Genomic DNA, 27,326 nt, shown 5'->3' with positions numbered 1-27,326 from the left:
TAAATCGTGTTGCAAGAACCATCAAGTATTTAATTCCATCCTTATACACAACCCAATAAACAAGGCTTACGGCAAACAGGGAAGATGCATTTGTACATTAAAAAGAGTTTAGATTTTGATTTCCAACTGGAAAGGAAAGAATCAAAACAAGACGGTTCTTTTTACTAGCATATATTTGAAAAATCAGTAATTTTTACATTTCGTAGGAGAATCATTAGTTATAATTGCTTATATAATAGCAAAGTTTATTTTATCTGATTACCTTTTCTTTTACATTTTATATTTTGTTTTCTTAATAATAATAATATATCACTACTATTTCTCTCTGGTAGTTAAACACTGTTTTTGAAATAATGATATTTTATCATGACTGCTTAATTTCAAGAAATTATTTAACCGTTTAATATGAATGATAAAGCTATAGAATGTTTAAGTCAAAATGATGTTTTAGATTTCCTGGTTCAACAAACAACTCTCTTGTACATTTAGGGGAACAAGGAGCCTAAGAAAGAAACTGATAATCCCAATTTGAACACAAATTAGAGATATACAAGAATAAAAATCCAGCTCTCATGATGTCTTTTCACCAAATTATTTTGTTGGAGTAGACATTTTTTTAATTCCAAGAACTCTTGAGAATTCGAGGGGAATATAACAATTATAGTAGTTACCTTCATAAAGCTTAGACAGGTAGTGTTAGATTATGAAAAATGAGAAAACAAGGTAAAGAATTAGAAAGTGACTGGAGGATGTGCTAAATTATGTAAGGTAATCAGGGGACTTCTCTGAGATAGTCACGCTTGAGCAGTGACTTGAAAGAAATGAGGGATCAAGCCATGTTAATATGCTATTGAAGAGGTTTCCAGGAGCAAAGAATATCAATTGTGTAGGACTTGAGATGGTTTATGCTTTTTATTTTTGGGAAACAGCAAGGAGACCAGTGGCTGCAGTGTGATGAGTATTCATTCATTCACTGCACATTCATCCCATGGATTATTATAGCCAGAGCAGTGAGAGGGGAAATGGGGATCCACAAAGAACTGGATAAAGATGAATCATAATTATGGTACCATTTAATTTTATTAATCATACAGGATTATAAAAGTTGTGGATTCCTACTTGAGTTAGAAAGCATACGTTTTACATGTAAAGCTAGAAGGAGTATAAGTGGTTGTGATTGAATCACATAACATTCTTTACTTCTCAAAAAATATATTCCAAGAAATTGTCACTCTAAAATGTAGAAACTTTTCAAGTTATGATGTCAAAGTCTTCTATGGAAAGGAATTAATCTCAAATAATTGTATAGGTCTTCAAAGAGCTTGCACATAGGTTATGTAATTTGATCTCTATAGCCCCACGAGTCTGTAGTACAATAGAGGAAGTTGAGGTTCATTGAGGTTAACTGATTTGCCAAAGGTCGCTTTGACAGTTTGGAAAATTATTAATGGATAATAAACCAGAAATTTAGAGACTGCAAATGGTTTGCCAGAAAATAATTTATTGTGTATTTCTTCATGTGTTGTGGGCAATTCTCTTTTTCTATTCTATTCATTTTATGTTTTGATATCATTATTATTATAGGAAATTGCAAATGGTTAGTTTTAAATTATTCAGTTTTATAAGCACTATTTATAAATAAAACATAAACATGTGCATTACATAATGGACTGCAATAAAAAATGACAAGTAGAATAAATGAGTTGGAGAAAGGATGGAAAATATTTTTTGTGAATAAATTATTTGATCCAAAAGTGTTATATTTTCATCATGAACAAAATTTGTCTGCAACCTATGAATGAATGATTGTTATTGGTATAAATTTTCATGCATTATATGTTAACTAATTATATGGGAAAACTTGATTTTAAAAGAAGGACAATGATTTTGAGAAGTAATATTTATCATTTTACTTAACCTTCACCACATGCTTTGACTCTTCTACTATGGATTTTTTAATGACAAATATAACATACATAAATAAGTGCACAAACTGTATGGAACTCAATGAATTTTCATAAAGTGAACACACACATGTAGCTAGCTACCAGATCAAGAAATACATCATTGCCAGCACCCAAGAGTCCTCCCCTTGATTCATCTTACTAATTACCCTCCCTGAACAAAGTTATTGCTTTCCTGAGTTCTACAGTAGATTAGTTTTACCTGCTTTTGAGCTTTATATAATTGAAATAATATAGCAAGTAGCTGTATTTATTGTTTATGTTTATGGTTTATTTTTTCCACATTATGTTGGTGAGAATCATCTATATTATTGCTTATAGTTGTAGTTTGTTTATTCTTACTGCTCTATAGTATCTTATTATCAGAATACATTACATATCCAATCTACTATTGATGGTCATTTCACTTGTCTCCACTTTGGGGCTCTTATGAATAGTGCTACTATGACCATTCTTGTACATGTCTCATAGGGGATAGATAGAGACAGATAGATTGATTTATTTATAAATAGATAGCCTGATAGGTTTCATTGGGTATAAATCCAGAAGTAGAATTGTTGAATTATAGGATACACTTATATTTATCAATACTGCCAAACAGCTTTTCAGAGTGGTTTTACCAATTTGTTCTACCATAATTTACATATGAGAGGTCCAGTTGCTCCATATCCTTTCCAACACTTGGCATTATCTATTATCTCATTTTAGCTATACTTGAATGTAACCCGTGAGGGATTTTTCCAGCTTTATTGAGGTAGAGTTGGCAATTAAAAATTGTACAGCTTGATGATTTGATATACATATACACTGTGAAATACTCATCACAATCAAACTAATTAACATATCCATAGCTACCTTTTTCTTTCTGTTTTTGGTTTTTTTTGTGTGTGTGGTGAGACACTATCTTATGATCCAGGAATCCCACTTAGGAATATACCCAAAAATATGAAATCAGGATCTTGAAGAAATGTCTGTATTCCAATGTTTATTTCAGCATTATTCACAATAGCCAAGATATGGAAACAACCTAAGCACCAGTCAACAGATGATTAAAAAAACGTGATATACATATATCTATATATAGATATATATAATTCAACCTTAAAAAGAAGGAAATCCTGCCATTTGCCACAACATGGCAGGTATTAGACAAAGTGAAATAAATCAGATGCAGAAAGACAAATATGTGGAATTTAGATATTTGGAATCTAAAATAGGCAAACCCATAGAAGCAGAGAGTAGAGTGATAGTTACCTGGGGGAGGGAGAAATGGAGAGATGTTGGTTAAGGGGTACAAAGTTTTAGTTATGCAAGATGAATTAGTTTTGGAGAGCTCATGTATAAGAATATGACTATAGTTAACAATATTATATTGTATACTTGAAATTTACTAAAAGAGCAGATCTTAAGTGCCTTCACTAAATTTTTAAATGTGAAAATTATTGCCCCTACTTTATAGATGATAAAGCAAAGATATATCAAAATTAAATAGCACGTCCAAAATTATGCAGCTAAAGAAACAGAATCAATACTGTCACTCAACTCTATCTTATCACATAGTCTTTGCTGTTTCCTTAAAATATTTTTATTACTTACTTCAACAAGAATAAATTGAGTGCTAAATATGCTGGACTTCCTAATAAGCACTGATGAGGAACATGTCTTTGTGAGGAAAAGCTTGCAGTGTATAGGACAGGAGCAAGAAAAACCATCATTACACAATCAAAGTGCATTAAATACACTTTGGGGGAAAAAAGGTAAATACCATGAGAAACTAAAGGAGGGGAAGTTCATAATAACCTGCAATAACTGAGAAAAACATTTGCTATTATTTTATTGGATAGAGAATTAGAGAGGACAGTTGAACAAAGTACAATTTGAGGGTTAAGAGGTGTGAGCATGTCGAGGAATTAGTATGTGATGAAAGCACTGTTGGCAGTGATAGTCAACCATGAAGGAAATATAACATGTTATCCATACAGCCATCAAATTCCCCAAATTTCTGTCTCCTTATTCCTCATGATACTTATATCTAAAGGAGAATGCCATTCAAGTAGGGGTGGGATGGGCCAAGACTGGCTCAGTTAAAGGCTGGCTAAGAAGGAAGTGTCTCATCTTGTGCAGTGGTGGAGCCTAAGACTGATGGGAGAATCCAGAACCTGAGTAGGTTATCAGTGGTCTAAGTGCAGAGAGAAGAATAGGAAGAAATACGGGAGAGGGATCAAGGTAGAGTATGAAGCTATGAAGTTGGGGATCAGTGAGAAGAATTCTGGAGAGAGTAGATTAGAATCAGATGGATGGGGAGAGATTGAAAAGGGTCCTGATGGGCTTCGCTGGTGGCTCAGTGGTTGAGAGTCCGCCTGTCAATGCAGGGGACATGGGTTCGTGCCCCGGCCCGGGAAGATCCCACATGCCACAGAGTGGCTGGGTCTGTGAGCCGTGGCCGCTGAGCCTGCGCGTCTGGAGCCTGTGCTCCACAACGGGAGAGGCCACAACAGTGAGAGGCCCGCATACCTACTGCAAAAAAAAGAAAAAAAAAGAAAAGAAACGGGTCCTGAGTGCTGGTCTTGAGCTTAAGTGGTGTTCCATTATTCACTCATCATCTGGAATGAAATGGGTGGGTGATCCAACTTTCCAAGACAAGGCTAGGGTGAATAGGCATTTGGAATGTGAGAAGAATTGGTCATATAATGACTTGTACAATGCTAGAACAACAACAAGTTGTGCAAGTGCTGCTTAAAAAGTGAGTTCTTAAAATCAATTTCAAAACACTATCAAAGGTCATATTCATATTCTGTTGAAATGAAGGTCAGTTTAAGTTGAACAAATTAAAGATTTGGAAAGATTTTAGAGTAATAAATGTGAAAAATAAACCTAGCATTTCACATACTTACACACATGATGTGCATGTGGGTGTGTTTCTCTTTCATCAACAAACGTTTATTCTATAAGCCTTGCTATGTACCTAGATGGAACTGAGCACTCAGGATTATAGATATAAGTAAATACTATTCATGAGATGCAACATGACTACTAGTTAGTTTTACAAAAGGAAAAAGAACCCTCCTTATACTAGTTTTTTATTATGCTTTCATTATATGTCCTGGATTGAGATAGTCTAGGACTTAGTCACCTTGGCTCAAAGCCTGCCTATCTCCATTACACTTTAGAGTTATTATCATTCTGAACATAATTTTTATAACCTCAGAACATCTTCTGAATATATGTGATTGCCCAAGTCTTTGCCAAAGGTTTTTAAAATGTATGTGTATATGTTGTTTTAGCTATAGTAGGAACAATCTATGTAGGATAAAGCTTAATTTATGGCATAGGGTCCTGGATGCTGGAGCAGATACAATCATCTATGACAAAAACACAGAATTAAATGTCTAGTTACCTGATTGATTGTATTTTTCTTGCTATAAGAAAAAACAATAATAATGCATTGGAGTTTTTGTAAAAATTCTATAAGCTTACAACATGCTTTCATATCCATCCTCTTATTTTCCTTAAAATAACTTAATTTGCAGTTGAAAATATGAAATTCAAAGAAGTTTAAGCACTTACCTAAAGTCACACAGCTAATATGTATGGATCCAGAAGCACAACCCTGATTTTCCTACTCCAAGTAGAGAACTCTTGATTTCTCATTACACGAATAGAGTGATAATAGGAAGTATATTGTAAATTCTTTGATGCCCAACTTTATATTGAAATTGTGAACATATTGTAAAGGTTGCACTTAGAGTGATTGTCCAAGCTGGCTCAGTGTTCTTAAGGTTTTCCTCCCCATTTCTAGGAAGTTGGCTGTGCACCACAGAAGTGCCTGCACTAAGCTTTTGCCATTTTTTTCCTCCTGAAATGTGTTTCCCTGGCCAGGTATTATCAATTGCCCAATTTCTGAATTCTGACTCTGCATAGTCCCTTTAAAATATTAAATGGGATACTTCACTTGACTTTTTATATCTGATTATCACCTGGATACTATATCTGGTATCCCCATTTGCCAACTCAGAATTTCAAGGCTCAATCCTTACCTAATACTATTCCTGGCTCATGCTCCCAGGACTTCAGTCCCTGCCCAATTTTCTGGACTTTCACTCTTCTAGGAACAGACTTTAAACAATTGTGAAACTAAATGGAAACCTAGGAGTTCACTATTTATTAAATAAATATATTATTTGCATATGTATAAAAGACAGCATAGTAATTATACCTGGTGGACATGGTTGTGATGATGGCTTGCCTCCAATCAACAGCTTGGTACCAAAAGTAGGCTTGGTTAAGTAGTAAGGAAGCATTGTGTGGCATTGGAAAAAGTACTGAACCTGCAGCCAGGGCCGGGGTTCTAGCCCAGGGTCTGGATCTGCCTCTAATATACTATGACTCACAAAACAATTATTTAACTATCAAGGGCTTCTGTTACTTTGTTAAATAAGGGCAGTAAGCAGCTTTCTATCTACAAATTTTCATATTTCTGTGAGGTATACTTATAAGTAAATAGGTATTACATGCCCCATATATTTCTCCCACCTTCCATTATGAGGTCTGAAGTCTTATATGTAGAATTTATTCACTGAACTTTGAAGAGTTCCTTAGCATCTAGAGTTCATTAATATTGAGCTAGACCTAGAAACAAAAGCTTTGAGATTATTTGAATTAGTTTGTTTTAAAAAGTATAACTAATAAAATCTGTGCTAAATTTTTCGCTTTTTCAGATCTTTTTAACCAAGTTCTAGAAGGAATCCAGAACTTTTAGATTATCTTATAAATTTAATCAGAATCACTTTGATTCCTATTCTTGACAATGGTTAAACTCTGTCCTAATAATATTGAGACAAGGTCATAGGAGAGCCCATTGTTCAGCACACAGGACCATAATTTAGGATTTTTGTGTTTCCAGACAAGGAATATGCAGTAGTTTCATTTTTTCCCCTTACTTTCTCTAGTTACTTCATTTATCTGATTCCTCATTTTTTTATTGAGAAATAATTCACATACCATAAAATTCATGTTTTTACACTATATGCTTCAATGGTTTTGTTCATATAGTTGTGCAATCTAATCCCAGGACACTTCTGCCTCTCCAAAAAAGCCATCACTTCCCATTTACCCATCTCCTCAGCCCTTAGCAACCATTAATCTATGTTTTGTCTCTGGATTTGCCTATTCTGGATATTTCCTATACACTGGATCATGCAATATGTGACCTTTTGTTTCTGGCTTCTTCCACTTAGCATAATGTTTTTGAGGTTTATCTGTGCTGTCACATGAATCAGTACTCCATTCTTTTTAATAGCTAAATAATATTTCATTGTAAGGATATATCACATTTGTTCATCCATTCATCCATTGATAGATGTTTGAATTGTTTCCACATTATGAATAATGCTTCTATGAATATTTGTGTACAAGTTCACACGTGGAGAAATATTTTCAATTCTCATATGTATGTACCTAGAAGTAGAATTGCTAGATCATATGGTAACTGTATGTTTAACCTTTTGTGGAATTGCCAAACTATGTCCCACAGCTGCTGCATTATTTACATTTTTACCAGCTAGGTATGAAGATTGTAGTTTCTCTAAACCCTCAGCAACAATTTTTATTGTCCATCTTTTTTGATATGGCCATCATAGCAGATGTGAAATGGTACCACATAGTCAATTGTTTCTCTGGTTCTTAAGCCACTAAGTTTACTTAAAACTGAGAGTATTCTGTGACATCATATTTTTATTATCAATATAATTATTAATGTTGAAATATTATTATTACTATTATTATTATTTTAATGGGTACAACCACATTTCCATCTCCTGTCCCATATTTTTTGTCTCATTTTTTGGGGTCTATAACTTTTGAACCATTTGAAATCAACAGAGTCCTTCCGGCAGTGTCTTTATCCCTGAAGACCTTCATCCGTCCCCACAGATGCATCACCATAGCTCCCTAGAAGTGAAGTCAGGGATTTAGTCTGCAAGAATCACCTCCAAGGACATGTTTCAACAGCTTTAGTCCCACATATTCCTCAATAACTTAACCCCAGGTGTAACTGCATTAAATCACTGGGGCCTTTCATTGAAAGGGTTACAAGGAAGAGATTCTGCTAGCACTTAGTGAAGACGGCAGTGACTATTGTGAATATGTTTGACATGTAGGATCCTTATTTACTTGTAGCTGAGAAGATGCTATCACATTTGTTTTTCTTCTGCTTTTCTTTGAAGGGGAGGAATTTCTTCTTTCCATGAAATACATTTTGTTCATTTGACATGTTAGGATTTGATTTTACTGTATTGATTATAAAATCTCATTTTAAGTCACTGAACAAGACTCAGGCAGAAAAGGTGAACTTGAGAGGCAGTGATTGTGAAGCAATAAATGTGAGTTCTGGCATTGATGCAGTAATTTTGCTGTTGTTGTTTAACTTTGTATTAATCATATAACCTTTTGGTTGTCTCACTTATCAAATGGTGAAGGTGAGGTAGAGGACTTTTAAGGTTCCTTCTTGAAGTAAAACTCTCATATGTTTCACTGGAGATCATACAGTATAGTAGTAAAATTTTTCTACTACTTTTTCCTGATATTTTTACCTGAAATTTTGATTACTAAGTAAAAAAAAAATGTTTCAAAGAAATTAACAGGAAAGTTACTGACGTTAAGCAAAGAGGTAGTATACTAGTGATTTTATGGAACAAGCTTTGAGTATTTCATAGATTTGTGAACATATAGGGTAGTCCCTTCAAAAACGTCTGCTGAGCCTGTGTGTGCTGTGATTGTGTTATATTTTGATTCCCAGGGTTACATTTTACATGCTAAGGGCCACAAAAATGCACAATGTCTATTCTCTTAAATTTACAAAACATTATACTGAGATCAGAGCTTGGACATGGGCACAGTCTTGAGTGATATTAACCAAAGAAATGATTCAAGCCTGACCGTTGTGTTCTGTGGAGTAAGGTTGTTTAGAAAGGAAATCTCGTTTCTTGATTTTGTATGATAAACCTTTAAACCAAATGCTAATAGAAATTACGTGCACTTATTTCTCATTTTTTTCTTAACAGAGGACCTATATTTCAGGCTCATTGGATTTAAATATTTGCTGATTCATTATTAAATCCTTTCTCTCTTTTGTATCTTTTTTTTGTTTTCTTTTGCAGGATGTTTTCACCCCAGAATGCAAATTTAAGGAATCTGTGTTTGAAAACTACTATGTGATCTATTCTTCCACACTGTACCGTCAGCAAGAATCAGGCCGAGCATGGTTTCTGGGACTCAATAAGGAAGGTCAAATTATGAAGGGGAACAGAGTGAAGAAAACCAAGCCCTCATCACATTTTGTACCAAAACCTATTGAAGGTACAAGACAAGCTTCTTTTCTTTAGACCCTGACCTGTGTGTTGATGCCAGTTCCGCTCCTTGTCCTTTCACTCAGTAGATTGTTTGTCATGCAACAGATCAGAGCAAAGATTCAGAAAACACAATAGTACCTTTTCCTATCAAAAAATAAAATTCCATTAAAAAATACTTGGAACTTAGAAAACACTGCTTGAATATAGAGGCTAGCAAGTTCTTGAAAGTAGAAAAATAGTGGTAGTGACCATTTGGAAAGTAATTTCCTTCTTTATTGAACACAATAATTTAATTTCTCAGGCTACACTCTTGAAAAAACCAATAATACTATTATAATGCTTTAAAGTTTTCAAAGTCTTTTAAAATATGTTTATATCCTAATTGCTACATCTTTGTGAACAAATCTCATAATATAATGTATTAATTTTTATTTGTATTTTTTAAGGAAAGAAAATAATATCCAATTTTCTCTGCTAATAAATATTACAGTTTTAAAATTTTATCCCTCTCAACTGAGCCTGTAACTTCCCCTCCCTTGATCATTTAGTATAGTGTTCATTTATTTCAATTGATCAGTGGAATAAATAATTTTATGCTGAGGAAACCCATTTTTGGCAACTTGTTCCCTAAGCAGGATGAGAATCTCCCATTGAGGTGACCACATTTACTGTATTCAGTCAAGCTTTTTAATACAGGCTAAGAAAGCAGCAGTGGAGTGGACATTTGCCAACATAACACTCTTCTCTAAAAGTCACATTATAATCACTTAAGACATTAGGTCAGCTTTCTCGTCCAAAGAAATGAGAAACTTGAGGCAGTGCATTGCTATTCTGTGATTTAGCCAGGCTTACTGTCCCCTAAATATTTATAAGGAATGGTCAAGTCCACCAGTGTAGGGACACAGTGTCTGCTGCAGATTACCTATGACTGTAACAGTCAGCACACATTTGTTAAATCAATACTATGTTCAAAGCACTGGGGGAAATGTGACATTCAAAGCTCCTAGTCTTTCTCAAGCCTCCCCTCACACCCTGTGCTTTTAACCACACAAAACAGAACTTTCTTCTGTTCTACATTTTTACTACTTGTAATACATTTTTACTACTTGTAATACATTTTTACTATTTTGAGCTTTATGTACTTTTTTTTTTTGCCCTTCTGTCCTCAAAATTTCCATTCATGTGCCTGGAGAATGCCTATCAGTCCTTGTAAAGGATTGATTCAAGAGTTAATACTTCTATGACGGCCTCCCTGACTTTCTTCAAGTAGAATTAAATATTCTGTCACATTATTGTATCTTGTTCTCTCTTCTAGAAATTATCACATTGTATTAAATTCACCTATTTACCACTCTGTCTCTTCTTATCCCTAATTAGATCACTTGTTAAATGACAGAATGTTTTATTTTTTTCATATCTCCTTGTATCTTGTACAATACCTGGCATATCATAGAGAGATATTCAATAATCATTGTCAATTGAATAAGTGAATAAGCGAACGAACAAATGAACACATAAGTAAGTATAAAGACAAAGAAGAACTATATTCTCCAGGGAACTTTATAATATTCTTGGAGATATGAAGTATGTTTACTAATGGCAGTAGTAGAATGTAAAAAGTGACGGACTAAATGTTGCCAGAAATGATATTGGGATTTATAGAAAGAGCCAGCACTTCCACCAAAAGGAAGATATTGGAAAGTTGATACTGAAACATACCTTCAGGGCTAGGTCATGTTCAGAACATTTGAGATGAGAGGTGGGGATTAGGTAGACAAAAACACTCCAGGTGCAGAGTGAGTAAACTATTAAAACTATTGCACCATTTTTATTTGTGCATTTAATTTGATTTTTTTGTTGTTGTAATAAAAGTAGTGCATGCTCATTAACAATTTTTGGAAAATTCAGGAGAGTATAAAGGAAAAGTAAAAAATCCTTGTGTTTTGTTTATTCCTTTTATGAATAATGCATTTTATACTAAATCCCTCCCCCCACCCCCCAAAAGAAGAAACACCTGTAACCTACCCTCCTGATCATGACTTCTGTCTGCATTTTGGCTAATCAAGCTTCTTCTTAGGTTTGTATGATCATGTACATATTTCTAAGAGAAATGTATACAATTACTGTGTTCTGAGTTTGAGAGCTGCCTTAATTCTTCATATTTGCTGCATTTCAGTACAAATGTGGGGAGAAAATACCAGACATTCCTAGTTGTATATGTTAGAATTAGGTTTGGTTGTTTACAACACAAAAGCCATGTTAAGAGCAGCTTAATCATACAAAGTTTTATTGTCTCACAAAGCAAATCTAGAAACCTGCTGTCCAGGGCTGGTTCTGCAGCTCTGCAATTGTTAGCGACCTTGGCTATGTCCAACTTTGAGTGCCACTCTCGTTTTGTTTTTGTTTTTCAAATAGCTCCGCCTTTTTCCCAGTCCTGATGGAGATATCATTTTGAATGTCAGGATTCCTAAAATTAAGCTCCGTCAGTGTGAGGATCTTTTTTTTTTTTTCTTTTTACAACTTTATTGGAGTATAATTGCTTCACAATGGTGTGTTAGTTTCTGCTTTATAACAAAGTGAATCAGTTATATATATACATCTGTTCCCATATCCCTTCCCTCTTGCATCTCCCTCCCTCCCACCCTCCTTATCCCACCCCTCCAGGTGGTCACAAAGCACTGATCTGATCTCCCTGTGCTATGTGGCTGCTTCCCACTAGTTATCTACCTTACATTTGGTAGTGTATATATGTCCATGCCTCTCTCTCACTTTGTCACAGTGTGAGGATCTTTAAGTCATGCAATGGTTGCATGATAATAACCCACGAGCCCCTTTCCCTTCACAGCTTCACCCTCCACCCTGTGTTTAGAACATAGGCAGTGTTAATAAGGGGTTGCTAGGGCATCTATTCAGACAGATGGATGGACTTGATATTTAAACCCATTACCACGTACATTGCACATCAATCTTTACTTTCCCTCCCCTGGAATTTAAGACAACAGTGCAGGCTTCACCATTCCCAGTTTTGTCCATTCAGAGCATTGTTCACACCACAGATAAGTAACTCCCCCAGATTTAATTGTCTGGATGGTGACCTCCCACTTTAGCTTCAGATACACCAGCCAAATACTCTCTGACAAAGAACAAGAAACAATCTCTGCCTTTTCTCCTCCCTCCTCCTTCAAGGAGTTCATTGCTCACCTCTTGCAAGTGGTTGGATATTCAGAATCTAGTTCCTTTCCCCTGAAAAGAATGTGTGCTCTTTCCAAGATTTAAGCTTCAAGAACTTAATCCTGGAGTGAGAAATACATTTCCAAAGTGAAATTAGTAAATATCAATTGCGAGCCATTGTTACAGAAATATTAAACTTGGACTAAAGGAACACCTAACCAGTTACTACCAATTTATTTTCTAGTGGGAAGATAAGACTAACACAACATGCACATACACTCACACACCTTTAGGACAGTTACAGATTACCCTTTCTGTCTGTTAGAACTGTTGCTTCAAGCTAATAGAACCTAATTGAAGTCCCAGCAGTATATAATGTATATCATTGATTCCCAAACATCAGTATCAAAACCATCTAGAGTGGTTTTAAAAGCTACTAATTCTCAGATCAAATCTCCAAAGGATTCTGATTTTATCGTCCAAGTTATTTTGATGGCAACCAGGTTTGAGACTCAGTGTTCTAAATTGAATTTGGTGTTTCAATGCTCATTTTGATCCAGTCTGGCTGTAGGCCATTTTTTAAATGTATTCAAATTAGTGTGATCTATATTTTGGACTAAGCCTAATCTAATGTAGAGTAAATTGTCACTCTGACACCATGGAATTAAATATATTAAACACATTAATATATTTAATTACCTTTCCTACTGCTATTAGGATGGTTGTACTTTAGTGCTGGGTTAAATTACTATACGGAGTTAGTAAAGGTAATACCAACTATTGTACCACATTGATCACTAAGAAAGAGTAACTTGATAGTAATCAACTAGTCAAGGATAAATAAATGTCTAATTCTTCTAATAAAAATTTTACCAATGATTTGCTAAGTAATTTTGCGAAAATAAATTTTTACTTCAACCTAGGTAATCTCTGGAGATGCAGTTGATTATAAATTCTATCTATTTCACAGGATTAATATGAAGATTGGCACTGTAAGAAAGTTGTCTCTCTCAAATCTGTCAGATCAATGCAAATAGCCTTTTTCATTTTCCCTTGGAAATTGGACATTGTGTTACTGTGTTATGTACTAGAGAAAGGCTGTGAGGCATCGTATTGAATAAAGTATTAGAGACAATAAAAATTGAATTTGGAGGGAAAATAATAATCTCTTCAAAACCTATGTACTAAAACACCAAAGAAGTGAATAAATCAGGAGTCCTGATTTTGTAAAACTCCTATCAGAAGATACTAATGGCAAATTATTTTGATGTTTTTATTTCAGTTAACTTGAAAGAGAACTGGACGGTTTGTTTTCCAAAATTCTCTTTTGGACCCAACCATACTAAAAGACAAAAACAGAAAGATGGAATAAAAACATACTTTTGATGCTCTTGAATGTTTCTATTACAGAAAAGATAATAGCAGCATCACTCTCTCCACCTTTTGAGTTTGAGATCTCTGCCAGCCTGTGACACCTTCTTTCTCCAAACCAGTTAACTCATTCAAAGCAGCTTTTTCCTGGCTTTGAATTTAGTCTTTAGTAAAGCCCTCCTACCTTTCCCTGACATATTCTTCTTCTATATCTATCTCTTTCACATAAATACTGCTTCTGATCTCTTTCTAAATGAAGATATAGATCTTTTTGTTTACAATGTCTCTTAACTCTTTATAATAAATATTTACGACATACTGGGTGCATCCTTTTGACAATACATTGCATCTGAACCAGCACATAAAGTTCTGCTACAGTTCCAAAAGGGATTCTATGTGACATTAATTAAGGTGTGAAATGGCTTCCTGTTAATTTCCCACACCCTTCCATGATCTGCTATTAAGACAATTAAATTTCTTTAATGGTCCATTAACTAACAGATCAATCTAACCTTTCCACTTGGAAATTACAGAGGGGCAAGGAAAATTTGATTAAGTTGGTAGTAATAAAAATATTGGTCATATTTCATTCTTCTTTGATGGAAAATGATGGAGCATGAAGGTTCCTTTTTTGTTTTGTTTTATTTTTATTTTTTTCAATTGACAAGGAAATTTAGTTATTTCTGAGTTATACATTTTAAAGTAATAACTAGAATTATGACTTATAACATTATACTAGAACATATAAGATTTTTAGAAATTTCATGTAATGTCTGAAATGTTTATATTAACATATTTCCATACAAATAACCCAAAGAAAGTTTAGTATTAGTTGTTTTTGTTTGTTTGTTTGTTTTTATACTGCAGGTTCTTATTAGTCATCAATTTTATACACATCAGTGTATACATGTCAATCCCAATCACCCAGTTCATCACACCACCATCCCCACACACTGTGCTTTTCTCCCCTTGGTGTCCATACGTTTGTTCTCTACATCTGTGTCTCAACTAGCATGAAGGTTCTTTATAAAGTGTCATTTATGAGTTTTATTAGAAACTGGAGTTATCTTGCCTCCATTTGGAAAACAGAATCTGTCAACAACAACTACAATTGCCCTCCACTCAAGTTTTCCAGCTCTCAATTCCAGAGTAATATTGACACTTAAAGATTTACACCTAGTTCTTCTATAACTATCAGAATTTTCAATTTTTTAATGATTTACAAGAGTCCAGCAGTAATATAAATGTAATCACTAGTAGCAGTTGTACTACTTTACATTTGGATTATTTGTTGTTATTTTCAACATTCTTCCTTAACAGGGGTATCATTTTATAGTCACTGACATTTGGAAGGATGCAGATTAAAATTTCCAATTTTAAACATGAGGAAACTGAGTTTAAGAGAGGTTACATAACTTACCCAGGCCTGTTCAGCTAGAAAGAAGCAAAACTAAGACAAGAACTGTTACCGTTACCAAATACAGCTAGAGCGTCCAGCAAGCGCTCAACAGTGACTTGACTGGAGTGATTTCAGTGAAGTAGTGGGGACTAAGTCTAATTGGAGTAGATTCAAGTTATAACAGGAGGTAAAGAAAAGAAGAAAGTAATATTAAATGACACTTCTGAGGAGTCCTGTTATAAAAGGGAGGTAGAGAAATGAAGCACAAGGTGGAGAGAAATATGGTGGTTGCATGGTGAGGTTTATTTGTTTAAAACTGTTACAACGTATTTATAGACTGATGGGAGAGAAGTGAAAATTGGTATTATAGGAGAGAGGGTCACTGAATAACACTGACCAGCGGGGATGGGATCAAGGACACACATGGCAAGGGGAGGGCTAGATTTAAATAGAAACAGGAAGAGTTCAAGCATTTTAACAAGCAGGGAGCCAGAACATATATGAGCAGATGTGTGAGGGTTGGTAACTTTTGTGATGGAAATATGAAAACTTTCTCTTCTGCATTTCTTTTCTAAGGGAAATTCAAAGCATGGTAGTTTATTGAGGAAAAGGAAGGAAGGGAGGGAAGAAAGGAGGGAAGGATAATGGGAGAGGGAGAAAAAGAGAAGAAAAGACAAGAAGAGAAAAGAAAAGAAGGCAAACCTATTATCCGAGTCTGAGGAGTGTCTGAGGCAGCTTTCAAAGTTTAAGGAGGGAAGAGAAATATGGAATAGTCACTTGGGAAGAATGAGAGAGGAAATCGGGTAGAAAAATGTAGTAGGACTCCACAAAGCGCTGAGCACCCCAGAGGTTTGGGGTCAAAACTTTGACTGAGACCAAGCAACTAAGTGTTTTTCTCCAAACTCTTTAAACTATTTGGCTATAACCTTAGGGCAGGAACCCTGCAGTTAATCACACATGAATTTGAATGCAGATTTTGCCTTTGTCAGTGCACTACTTTGAACAAATTACTCTTTTTGCTCTTCAGATTCCTTTACTGTGAAAGAGGTCAATTAAAGTATCCACCTTTTAGGGTCATTTAAAATAAACTTACTGTATATAAAGTGCAGATGTTTAGTAAGTGCTCAGTTAATATTAGCTATGAGTAAGAGGACAGTGGCTACTTAGAAGGAGAATACCCCGGGATGGTACCTGAAACCTGGTTTATTATTGTTGTTTGATTTATAAATAACAGCAACTCCTGAGATGTCACTTTTTCATACTTTTAAGAAAGGCATTATTTTAGTTTAAGTTTTCCAAGAGAAATTTATGATAACTAACATAAAACTGATTGTTGAACATTAAAATTTGCAAACAGGGACTCTGAGTTATTATAATGACAAGGGACGCCTGCTTATTCTGATAACTGCATTTGCAGCAGAGGTACCAGTGAAAGAATATAATAGAAAAATATTAAGTGGAAAGCCTGCCCTGGAAAGACCCATAACTAATCTTACAAAGAGAGGATGGATTTATTTTTAATAAGACTTCAAAGCCCAGTGATATGTATTTGGTCCTTTTCTTTTCTAATGGCACAATCTTGCATTTAAAAGTAAAGCAAAAAATAAGTTGAGCAAATACCATATATTATTACAAGGTTGGTAGCTTATGGTCTTGTTATGACCAAGTGTAGCATTTTATTTGATAACAGGACTGCAGGGCTTTCAATAGAAAAATGGACCACTGCATCTCAGGCTGCTGTGAAAATGACAGCCTTCACTACGCCAAGTCACTAAGTGACTAGGGTCCATCATACGAGTGTGTTCTGTTCACATTAAAGGGGTGAACTGGGGATTCCTAGCAGATGCTATGTCTTAAGGTTATACATAACATTGGCTATGTTATTAGAAATCCGCGCTTGTCCTTGTGTCTGCAAATGAGGAAGAATATTCTCTCGTGAAATCTCTACCTCATTCTTATTCTGAAAGCTGGGATAAATCCCTCTACTTCAATATACTATAAATCAAGAAAAGTCAAAACATGAATAAAAGGAAACATTCAGAAGAAAAAGAAGAAGAGAAGGAAGAAGAGGAGGAGAGGGAGGGGGAAGAAGAGGAAGAAGTTGAAACATATATCAGAATAGAGGAAAAATAGAAAACTGATTTGAAGAAAGAGACCTAAAGAGCCATACAGCAATACTTCCCTTTTCAGAGCATTATCTCCTTTTTACCATTTATCCAAAACTATTATCATACCACATATGTTAGAAGAAGAAGAATATTTATCTCAAAAACATTCTGTGGGCTGAAAAAAGGAGCAAGTATATTTTTTTCATACTTTAAAGAGGAAAGAGGGCAAGAAATATGATCAGGACAACTCAGAAGAGCCAAATGAAAGAGATGTAACGTTGTGAATCATGAAAGTATTGCATTATCAGGACACTGAACATTCTTGAAATTTGGATATTGAAACTTTGTTGGAAAGATAGCATAAAATTAAATCAGAAAGAAACACAGTTAGAAACCAGTTCCATACCAACAGCTGGCCATTAAATCATGCCCACTGAAAATAAAGCCTGTATCACAGTGGAGCCCACAAGGTCCTGAATGAGAAATAGATAGTTATATCCCAAGTTCCCCTCACTGGATTGGTTTCCAGTTGTTAAATCTGCAGTGGCACTGAATCTGAGTCTCTGAAACAGATCTGCGGAGCTGGGAGGACAAGAATGATAGGGAGTTGGATTTTTTGTTTGTTTTTTCACTTTATTCTCAATTTGGAAATTACTCCTCATCAAAATAACTAGAATATCAAATTTTGCTCTCATAGCTATAGTGCCCCAGAATGCATAAAACAGAGCACTTGGGAAGAAAATATTCAAGGATTTTTAAAAACTTCTAAAGCATTGACTAAAAACTCTATTTTCTAATGAAATAATAGCTTATAGTAAAAGAAAGTGATGGAAAAGCCCCAACTTAAATACCATTTTAGTCCTTTGAACTACTGCAAACCAAGAGACTAGGGTTCTTTGCAATTACTAATAAGGAACTTATTAATGGGAAGAAAAAAAACTTAATCTTGTATGGGACAGTAATAATTTGAGAAGCACAATTTAGGAGCTATAGAATTTATATAACTGTTGAAGATCAGAACCTCGACAGTTCCCTGGAAATGTTTCTTAAAGGTTTCTCAGAATTGCTTGGTAGTATATGATTGGAAATTAATACCAGAACTCCAAATTCTAGTACTGGTAGCTGTAAAAAAATTGCAATTAATTTTTACTGTACAGTATACAGGAGTCTCATATGAGGGATTAGTAATTCTTGATTTATCATTTGTTGTTTGTTTAGTCGTCTTGAGTGCTAAGCTAAATTACGCTTCCCCCAAAACAAAAGGATAACCATTCTCAACATGTTAGTTAGCTTAACAAAGAGAGCCCTACTTTTCAATTGCAGTCAGAGTCATGGTATTTGAAATGTGTTAGATGTTGAGTACTGTCATCCCTCAGTATTTGCAGGGGATTCGTTCCAGGAATCCCTGTGGATACTAAAATCTGCAGATGCTCAAGTCCCTTATATAAAATGGCATAATATTTTCATATAACCTACACATCCTCCCATATACTTTAAATCATCTCTAAATTATTTATAATACCTAATACAATGTAAATGTTATGTAAATAGTTGCCAGAGCAGGGCAAATTCAAGTTCTGCTTTTTGGAACTTTCTGGAATTTTTTAATTGAATATTTTCCAACCCGCAATTGGTTGACTCTGAGGATGTAGAACCCACAGATACAGAAAGCCAACTTTATAGGAGATAAGCAGCTGGCCTCATACATCATGGCGCCCAGCTAAGTATGTTCCTAAGAAATTAAGACGGTGTTTTCAAGGCATCAGAACAACTCATAAAAGTTTGAAACACTGCCAACGATTTCTTATGTAGTCTATGCAGTAAGGTTCAGTTTGATTTTTCTTGACTACCCTGACTGGCTGTATGAATGTCATGTAAACATAGTTAGACATTTTTCTAGATAAAGAGATTGAATAAATAGATTTTCCCCTATACACTCATATACTTGATGGACATATTATTAACTGTTCATTCACTAACAAATCAAGGCTGATATGTATCAGGATCATGGCTTAAATCCTCTGGCCTGGATTCAGGAGGTCTGATTCAAGTTGGCCCTGTCACTCTCATTCCTCACCACCTCTCAGTTTTACCCCATCCTTCAACTGGTCACTGTTTCTCTTATACAACCTGCGCTTCATATCTTCATTCTTATTTAGTAGCTCATCCATTTCTCTAAATCCTCTGCATCCTTCAAGGCTAAGTCAACACCAAAGAACTATTTTATATACTAATTTCCATTAAACTCTGCTATGACCCTTTCTACCCTGTGATTTGTGTGAATTCCTGTGCTCTCTTTCTTAGCCTTGAGCTAAGGCAGGAATAAAGAGAGCATTTCTTGTAGTTGCCGCAGAATCTAGCAGAGTGCCTTGTACAAAGTAATTTGTACCTGTTCATAAAATAAATGAACAAATTAATGCTGAAACAAATTCATCTCTGGATATTAGTCAGCAAAAGATTAACTGGAATTTGAGGAAAGAAAGAAATGAAAAGACAGTAATAGAATCAAAATGATACAATATTATTAAAAGTTAAGCCAAGTTAAAAGGGCCAATAAATGTTTTGTGAACCAGTTCATTCCATCAAAGAAATCTAAGATACCCTGTCTCTCCTAAGTTTGCCTATGGAGGTCAGGTCCAATAAGTTCAGGAAGTTTCCTCAACTCCCCTCCCCATCATATAGTAATTGATAGCTTTGACTCTAATCAAGACACTTCTTTTCCAGAGAACAGCAAACTTCTAAGACAGCACTGTGTAATAGAAATATAATACAAGCTATATATGTAATTTAAACTTTTCTGGTAATCATATTTAAAAAATAAAAACAAACATATGAAATAAATTTTAATAATGTATTCAACCCAGTATATTCAAATTGTCATTTCAATATGTAATCAATATGAAGCATTATTACTGAGATATTTAATTTTTGTGTGGTCTTTAAAATTCAGTATTTATTTTATACTTCTAGCACATCTGAATTAGGACTAGCCACATTTTAAGTGCTCAATGATCACATATGACAAAATGGATACTGTATTAGGTAGTACAGTCCTAGGATGTTCTCATCAGATTTTCCTATGCTCTCACCAACCCTGTACCCTCAGTATATCTCAATTCTCTCTTTCGCAGTACAGTCCTAAGACTAATATTGTTGACTATTGGGGAATTTTTGGCTCTTCCCATGCAAATAGGACAACTCTGGATTTAATAGTCACTTCTTTGTTTATAGCTTACACTCAGGGTGTTTGTTTCTGTGTGGGAGTTTTTTTTTTTAATTATGTATAAGTGTTAATTATGTTGTATAAAATATACACAACATAAAATTTACCATTTTAACCAATTTAACAGTACATTTCTCGGTCCATCCACATCTCTACAAATGACCCAATTTTGTTCCTATTTATGGCTGAGTAATATTCCATTGTATATATGTACCACATCTTCTTTATCCATTCATCTGTTGATGGACATATAGGTGGTTTCCATGTCCTGGCTATTGTAAATAATACTGCAATGATGGACCTAGGGTCTGTCATACAGAGTGAAGTAAGTCAGAAAGAGAAAAATAAATATTTAGATTAAGACATATATGTGAAATCTAGAAAAATGGTACAGGTGAACCTATTTGCAGGGCAGGAATAGAGACACAAGCATAGAGAACGTATGTGTGGACACAGTAGGGGAAGGGGAGAGTGGGATAAATTGGGAGACTAGGTTTGACATTAATACACTACCGTGTGTAAAATAGTTAGCTAGTGGGAACCTGCGGTATAGCACAGGGAGCTCAGCTCGGTCCTCTGTGATGACCTAGATGGGTGGGATGGGGGGGAGGTCCAAGAGGAAGAGGATATATGTATACTTATAGCTGATTCACTTCATTGTACAGCAGAAACTAACACAGCATTGTAAAGCAATTATACTCCAATAAAAAAATAAAGAACTGCAATCTAAAAAACAGAAATTCTTGAGAATGTAGACAAAAGGGCAGAGGAGATAGAAAATATCACAGAGTTCAAGACATACAGAAGAAGGAGTGAGAAGATATAATACTTAGCTCATTGGAATCCCAAAGGGAGAAACAATTATACTCCAATTAAGAAGAAAAAAAAGTACATTTCAGTGCCATTAAGTACATTCCTGTGTTGTGCAGCCATTACCACCATCCCTCCCCAAAACTTTTACATCTTCCCCAACTGAAACGCTGCACCCATTAAGTATTTACTCCCATCCTCCCTTCCCTCAGTGTCCAGCAACCACCATTCTACTTTCTGTCTCTATTAATGACTACTCTAGGTATCTCACATAAATGGAATCATAAAATATTTGTCCTTTTGTGCCTAGCTTATTTCACATAGCCTTAGTTCCTCAAGGTTCATCCATGTTTGTGTCAGGACTTTCTTCTTTTTTAAGGTTGAACAATATTTCATTGTATGTATATAACACATTTTGTGTATCTGTTCATTTGTTCAACCAACCAAATGTGCTTCCACCTTTTGGCTATTGTAAGTAATGCTACCTTGAACACGGGTGTACAAATACCTGCTCACATCCCTGCTTTTATTTCTCTTGGGTATATATCCAGAGGTGGAATTTCTGGATCATATGGTAATTCTATGCTTGATTTTTTGAGGAACTCACCATATTGTTTTTCACAGTGGCTGTCCATTTTAAATTCTTGCCAATGATGTACAGTGGTTCCAGTTTCTCCGCCTACTTGCCAACACTTGCTATTTAATTATTTATTTTTATAATAGGCATCCCAAATTTGTTTTCATTACCATTTTTGGATGACATTAGGAATATTTGGTAGAGGTGAAGCCAACTTGGATCTACATTAATATACAGAAATAACTTAAACATTGGTATAAGACAGTCATTTATACCATTGATTTGATGAATTGTTTTTCTGCTTTTATTAAAAACTTTTGACTAGGACCTCGAAATCCTATACTCCCATCTGTCTCTGCTACTACTCACCATCTGACTTTAGGGAAGTTGCTTAGTTTGTTTTATGTTTAAAAAACAGGGATAAGAATTTCTCACCTACTTTATTCACCTGGTTATTGTAATTATCAAATGAGTTGGTCAGTTTACAATGGCTTTGAATATCCATTTGGGCAGGTTTTGGCACTCCCCAGCAGCATCCAGGAAAATCTTCACAATCAAATGCCATCTCGGGTTCTATACTACAATCTAGTCTCTCTGTGATCATTCAGTGCCTGGGAAGAAGTCCAAGTCCCAGTTAGGGTTAAATGTAAAATTCTGTCTGTTGGTACAATTCATTAAAAGACAATTTGCCTATAAAAAATAAATAAATAAAATGGCTTTGAAAATTTTGAAATAGATTTATTGATGGGATTAAAGGTTTATTTAAGAGGTTATGATTGTGGTTATTGTGTACATCACAGTGATTTGGGTTTACGTTTTGAGCTTATAATGCACTTTATAGAACACTTATGCCTTCTTATTTTCTTCTTGTATTTTGTGTCATCATTTTATTATGTACTATTCAGACAGAATAGCACAGTTATGGAGTGTTAATACAACTATCAAAGGAGGTTACATTCCTGAAGAGAAGTGTTTTGTCCTTTCTTTCTTTGCTTTCTAATTGGATCATGGTGTCTTAATTACATTTTAATTATAAAACTTGATTGAGTTTCATACCCCTTTATTTGTCAGCTTCTTAAGTTAGGTAGTATTACTGGCATCTGAGAGTCTGTAAATAACAATGAAAATTAAAGCCCAAGAAATTAAATTGAATCTATTGGTTTAATTACTCTTAATTTTCCAGCTATGATATATAATAAGATACATTTTTCAAAACCTGGAATTTTATTACTCCATTTAATGGAAACATTGGAAAATTAGTGATTGAGTTGTCCTAGAAGAAGAGCAAGTTGCACATTTTGCTATGACACTAGTAAGTTTTGTTCTTTTTGAAATACTGAAAAATTTTAGATACCAGTTTGGAAAACTCTACGGGGACTTGATACTAGGATGGTCAGCAGGGTTAAGTTATTCGAAAAACTATCTGCAATGATAATTATGATGGCAACATTTTGTGTTGTCATACTTAAGTATTTTATGTGTAAGTGAGAAATAGCAAAAAAAAAAAGATAAAAGTTAAAAACAAATGTCTTGAGTAGAATCTATGATACAAGGAAACAAAAAAGAAATTGCAACAGTAAGAAATTCAGATACAAAAACTATAAACTAGGGCTCCCCTGGTGGCGCAGTGGTCGAGAGTCCGCCTGCTGATGCAGGGAACACGGGTTCATGCCCCGGTCCGGGAAGATCCCACATGCCATGGAGTGGCTGGGCCCCTGAGCCATGGCCACTGAGCCTGCGCATCCGGGACCTGTGCTCTGCAACGGGAGAGGCCACAACAGTGAGAGGCCCGTGTACTGCAAAAAAACCCCAAACAACCCAAAAAACTATAAACTATATTATTTAATAGAAATTAAAGAGTAATATTCTTCAAGTGCCTGTAAGTTGAAGTTTAAGAAATTCACGTGTCAAAATCTATTGTGTGTATTTTTAAATATTTCTTTTCATTCTTTGAGACTGATTTAGCAGTCGGTAGTCAGGTCTGGGGATTTTCACAGCTGATTAGGTGACAGAGTAGGGAAAAACTGCTTTATGGCATCATATGAATAACTTTCCAACTGAATCACCTCATTACTTCTGAGTTCCCCTGTGCACTAACCAGTTATAAATACATGGCTATATTTTGCACATATAAACATATTGTTTAATTTGGGGGATTTTAATACTTGTGTATAACAGAAATATAGGTAACAGACCTTAGGCTTGAGGAATTTCAGGATTTCAATAGAATCTTAAGGATCTTCTGTCTTTTGTAAAAGAAAGGTAGAAACTTGAATTACCTACTGGCAACATCTGAAAATTACAGGATCAATTCTTTCTAGTTTCCTCTGTATACTTCGCTAGTGAGGCCACAGGCAGTTAGTCCTTTGAGGATATCAGAGAGACCATTCAGTGCAATAACTGAAATATTTTAAAATCTCATTTAAAAATATATATGTAGGGCTTCCCTGGTGGCGCAGTGGTTGAGAGTCTGCCTGCCGATGCAGGGGACACGGGTTCGTGCCCCGGTCCAGGAAGATCCCACATGCTGCGGAGCAGCTGGGCCCGTGAGCCATGGCCACTGAGTCTGCACGTCCAGGGCCTGTGCTCCGCAATGGGAGAGGCCACAACAGTGAGAGGCCCGTGTATCACACACACACAAAAAAAAATATATATATATATATATAGATAGATAGATGTATAATAATCGTTCACAATATACATAACAAACATGCTTTATATATATATATATATATATATATATATATATATATATATATATATATATATATATTGTACTGGCCACAGTGTGGTTAAGGTTGTGTCAGCATCAGTATCACCTGGGCACTTATTAAAAATGCAGAATCTCAAGCCCACTATAGACCTTCTGAATCAGAGTCTTCATTTTAACAATACCCCTAGGTGATTCAGATGCACGTGGACACTTAAGAAGCCCTACTACTGAGATGTTGGAAGAAGAGACCTATCTCTTCATCACTGAACTAGTCGGAGGAGAAGCTTACTTGTATCTTAACTCTCTTAATCTAGTTTTGGATTTAGAATATACCTTCAACCAAAGCAATTTATCAGTACGTTCTCTGAAACCTTTTTTTTTTTTTTTTTTTTTGCGGTATGCGGGCCTTTCACTGTTGTGGCTTCTCGCGTTGTGGAGCACAAGCTCCGGACATGCAGGCTCAGCAGCCATGGCTCACGGGCCTAGCTGCTCCGCGGCATGTGGGATCCTCCCGGACCGGGGCACAAACCCGTGTCCCCTGCATCGGTAGGCGGACTCTCAACCACTGTGCCACTAGGGGAGCCCTGAAATATTTTATTCAAAATGTTCATGAAGAGATCAGCTCATTCATTCTTCTTATACATCTTTGGATGCTTACTCTGTGTCCATTAGATGGAGCTAGAAAGTGGCTAAGGATGTAGACCAGGCAGTGTGGCTCCCAAATTGGTGCTCTTAACCACCATGCAACATCTATTTATTCATGGCCATGCTCGGGTCTCCAGTTCCAGGGCAAAGCCCATCGGCAGAAGCAATTTGATTGGAAATAACACTCAGATTACCAAGGTATTGTAGTGATTGTTCAATAGATGGGAGTACACAAATATTTGTTCCTAAGTCAAGGATTAAAATACCTCCTGATATTTAAGTAAATATTTCATATACTCATATACAGTCACATTTGTCTCAAAACGGTAAAATGAATCTGTTTTAATGGACTCAATATGCTAATAGATCCTATCTTACCTTTGTGAATTGAAAAACATTTTTCTTTCATTGCAATAATCTAGCAAGAGCTACAATAATTCACAGATGACTGAGCTTTAGAGCCAGACAAAACAATAGAGATAAAAGGAAGTGTTTATATAGATGTGAACTGAAATCTCACAGTTGCATAATCACATTTCCTATTGATAAATAACTATTGATGAATACCCTGAAAATTGGCCATAAATATTTAAATTTGATAAAACAATGTCATATTTCTTGCAGTAGGGTAAAGATTAAGATCATGTAAATAAGAAATTTTTCCCTACCTGAACAAGATTGAAGGCTAAAGGCTAAAAAACAAAATATCTCTTTCTACCCTTTAAATGTTATACTCCCAATGTCTCCTCTAACTCTAGATGAAAATCGCATTATATAGGTTAGTAGACAGTAAAAACTTAAGCCTTATCTGTACAGGAACAGAAACTACCCATGTGTCTGCCATTTGGGAAGACTTAAAAGGTTGTGACTGATAGAACTAGTAGAGAATTATGTGTATCTGTTAAATGTTTTAAGTTAAAACTCGTTTTCACAATAGGAAGAAGAGCTAGTGATGAGAGTGAACAATATTATAAAGTCAAAATTGAGCTGTTTATTGAGGCCAAATTTATGTCCACTATTGTAAAGAGTAATTAATGTAATTTTTGCCTTCCAGTGTGTATGTACAGAGAGCCATCACTACATGAGATTGGAGAAAAACAGGGGCGTTCGAGGAAAAGTTCTGGAACACCAACCATGAATGGAGGCAAAGTTGTGAATCAAGATTCAACATAGCTGAGAACTCTTCCCTTCGTCCCTCTCTCATCCATTCCTTTTCTCCCCTTGCCCTTTACACATTTCCTTCCAATAAATCCACCCAAGGAGAGGAAAATAAAATGGGAACCCAAGACCCAGTGGCTAAGATTCTGCACTCAAAATCTTCCTTTGTGTAGGATAAGAAAATCGAACCAAAACTTGTCTGTTGCAATGTGGTAGAAAAATGCACATGCACAAAGATTAGCACACCTAAAAGCAGAGGAAAAAATAAATCAAGACTCCACAAGCATTAAAATAAACTGTATTGTTATTAATAGAGGGCTAATTGTAATGAAGACATAACTATCATAAAGATGAAATAAAATTATTACCTTAAAGAAAAGGGTTTTGGAAAATTGAACTTACAAATCGATGTAATACCCTAAATACCTTAAACTCTGGATAATTTTCTGGTGTGTGTTTTGTTTTGAATTTGTATTTTTTTGGACATCTGGAATTGATACATAATTACATTGTTTCCAGGATTTTTTTTACCATGATATTCAACATGTATGAATTATAGATTCTTCTATTGCCTATAAGGTATATAGCCAGAAATCATTTAACATCAAGAAAAGTTTAAAATTTTATTGTTGAAATCAATATTTAAGATTGTTTCATGCAAAGGATAGCCTTATGTTGAATTTAATGCTATTAGCTGATTTCATTCCTTCCTAAAAAATGTTTCAGATTCTCCTAGGAGAATATCATATTTTTTTCAAAGGTATTAATTCAGGGGCTCTTTTTTTTTTTCTTTAGCCATTTAGAAAAAAAATTCAGCTTTTAAGGCTGATGTAACTTT

The 27,326-nt window shown here is 35.0% G+C and overlaps 1 protein-coding gene across 2 annotated transcripts in view; it reads left to right on the top strand.

The window, feature by feature from the left end:
* The window catches only part of FGF12 (fibroblast growth factor 12), a gene marked incomplete at its 5' end in the record, with an annotated part of 580,388 nt that extends 553,868 nt beyond the window's left edge, over positions 1-26,520 (top strand). For both annotated transcript variants that reach the window (XM_081234407.1, XM_081234406.1), the window contains 2 exons: positions 9,122-9,320; positions 26,385-26,520. In XM_081234407.1, coding sequence (XP_081090533.1) covers positions 9,122-9,320; positions 26,385-26,503 — 318 coding nt within the window. In that variant the 3' untranslated portion in view covers positions 26,504-26,520. The remainder of the gene's footprint in view (positions 1-9,121; positions 9,321-26,384) is intronic.
* Positions 26,521-27,326: the final 806 nt, after the last annotated feature.

Source organism: Mesoplodon bidens (genome assembly GCF_964165515.1).
Source record: "Mesoplodon bidens genome assembly, chromosome: 5".
Classification (NCBI taxonomy): Eukaryota; Metazoa; Chordata; class Mammalia; order Artiodactyla; family Ziphiidae; genus Mesoplodon; species Mesoplodon bidens.
Note: the sequence above shows the minus strand (reverse complement) of the source record. Positions and strands in the feature narration are given on the sequence as shown.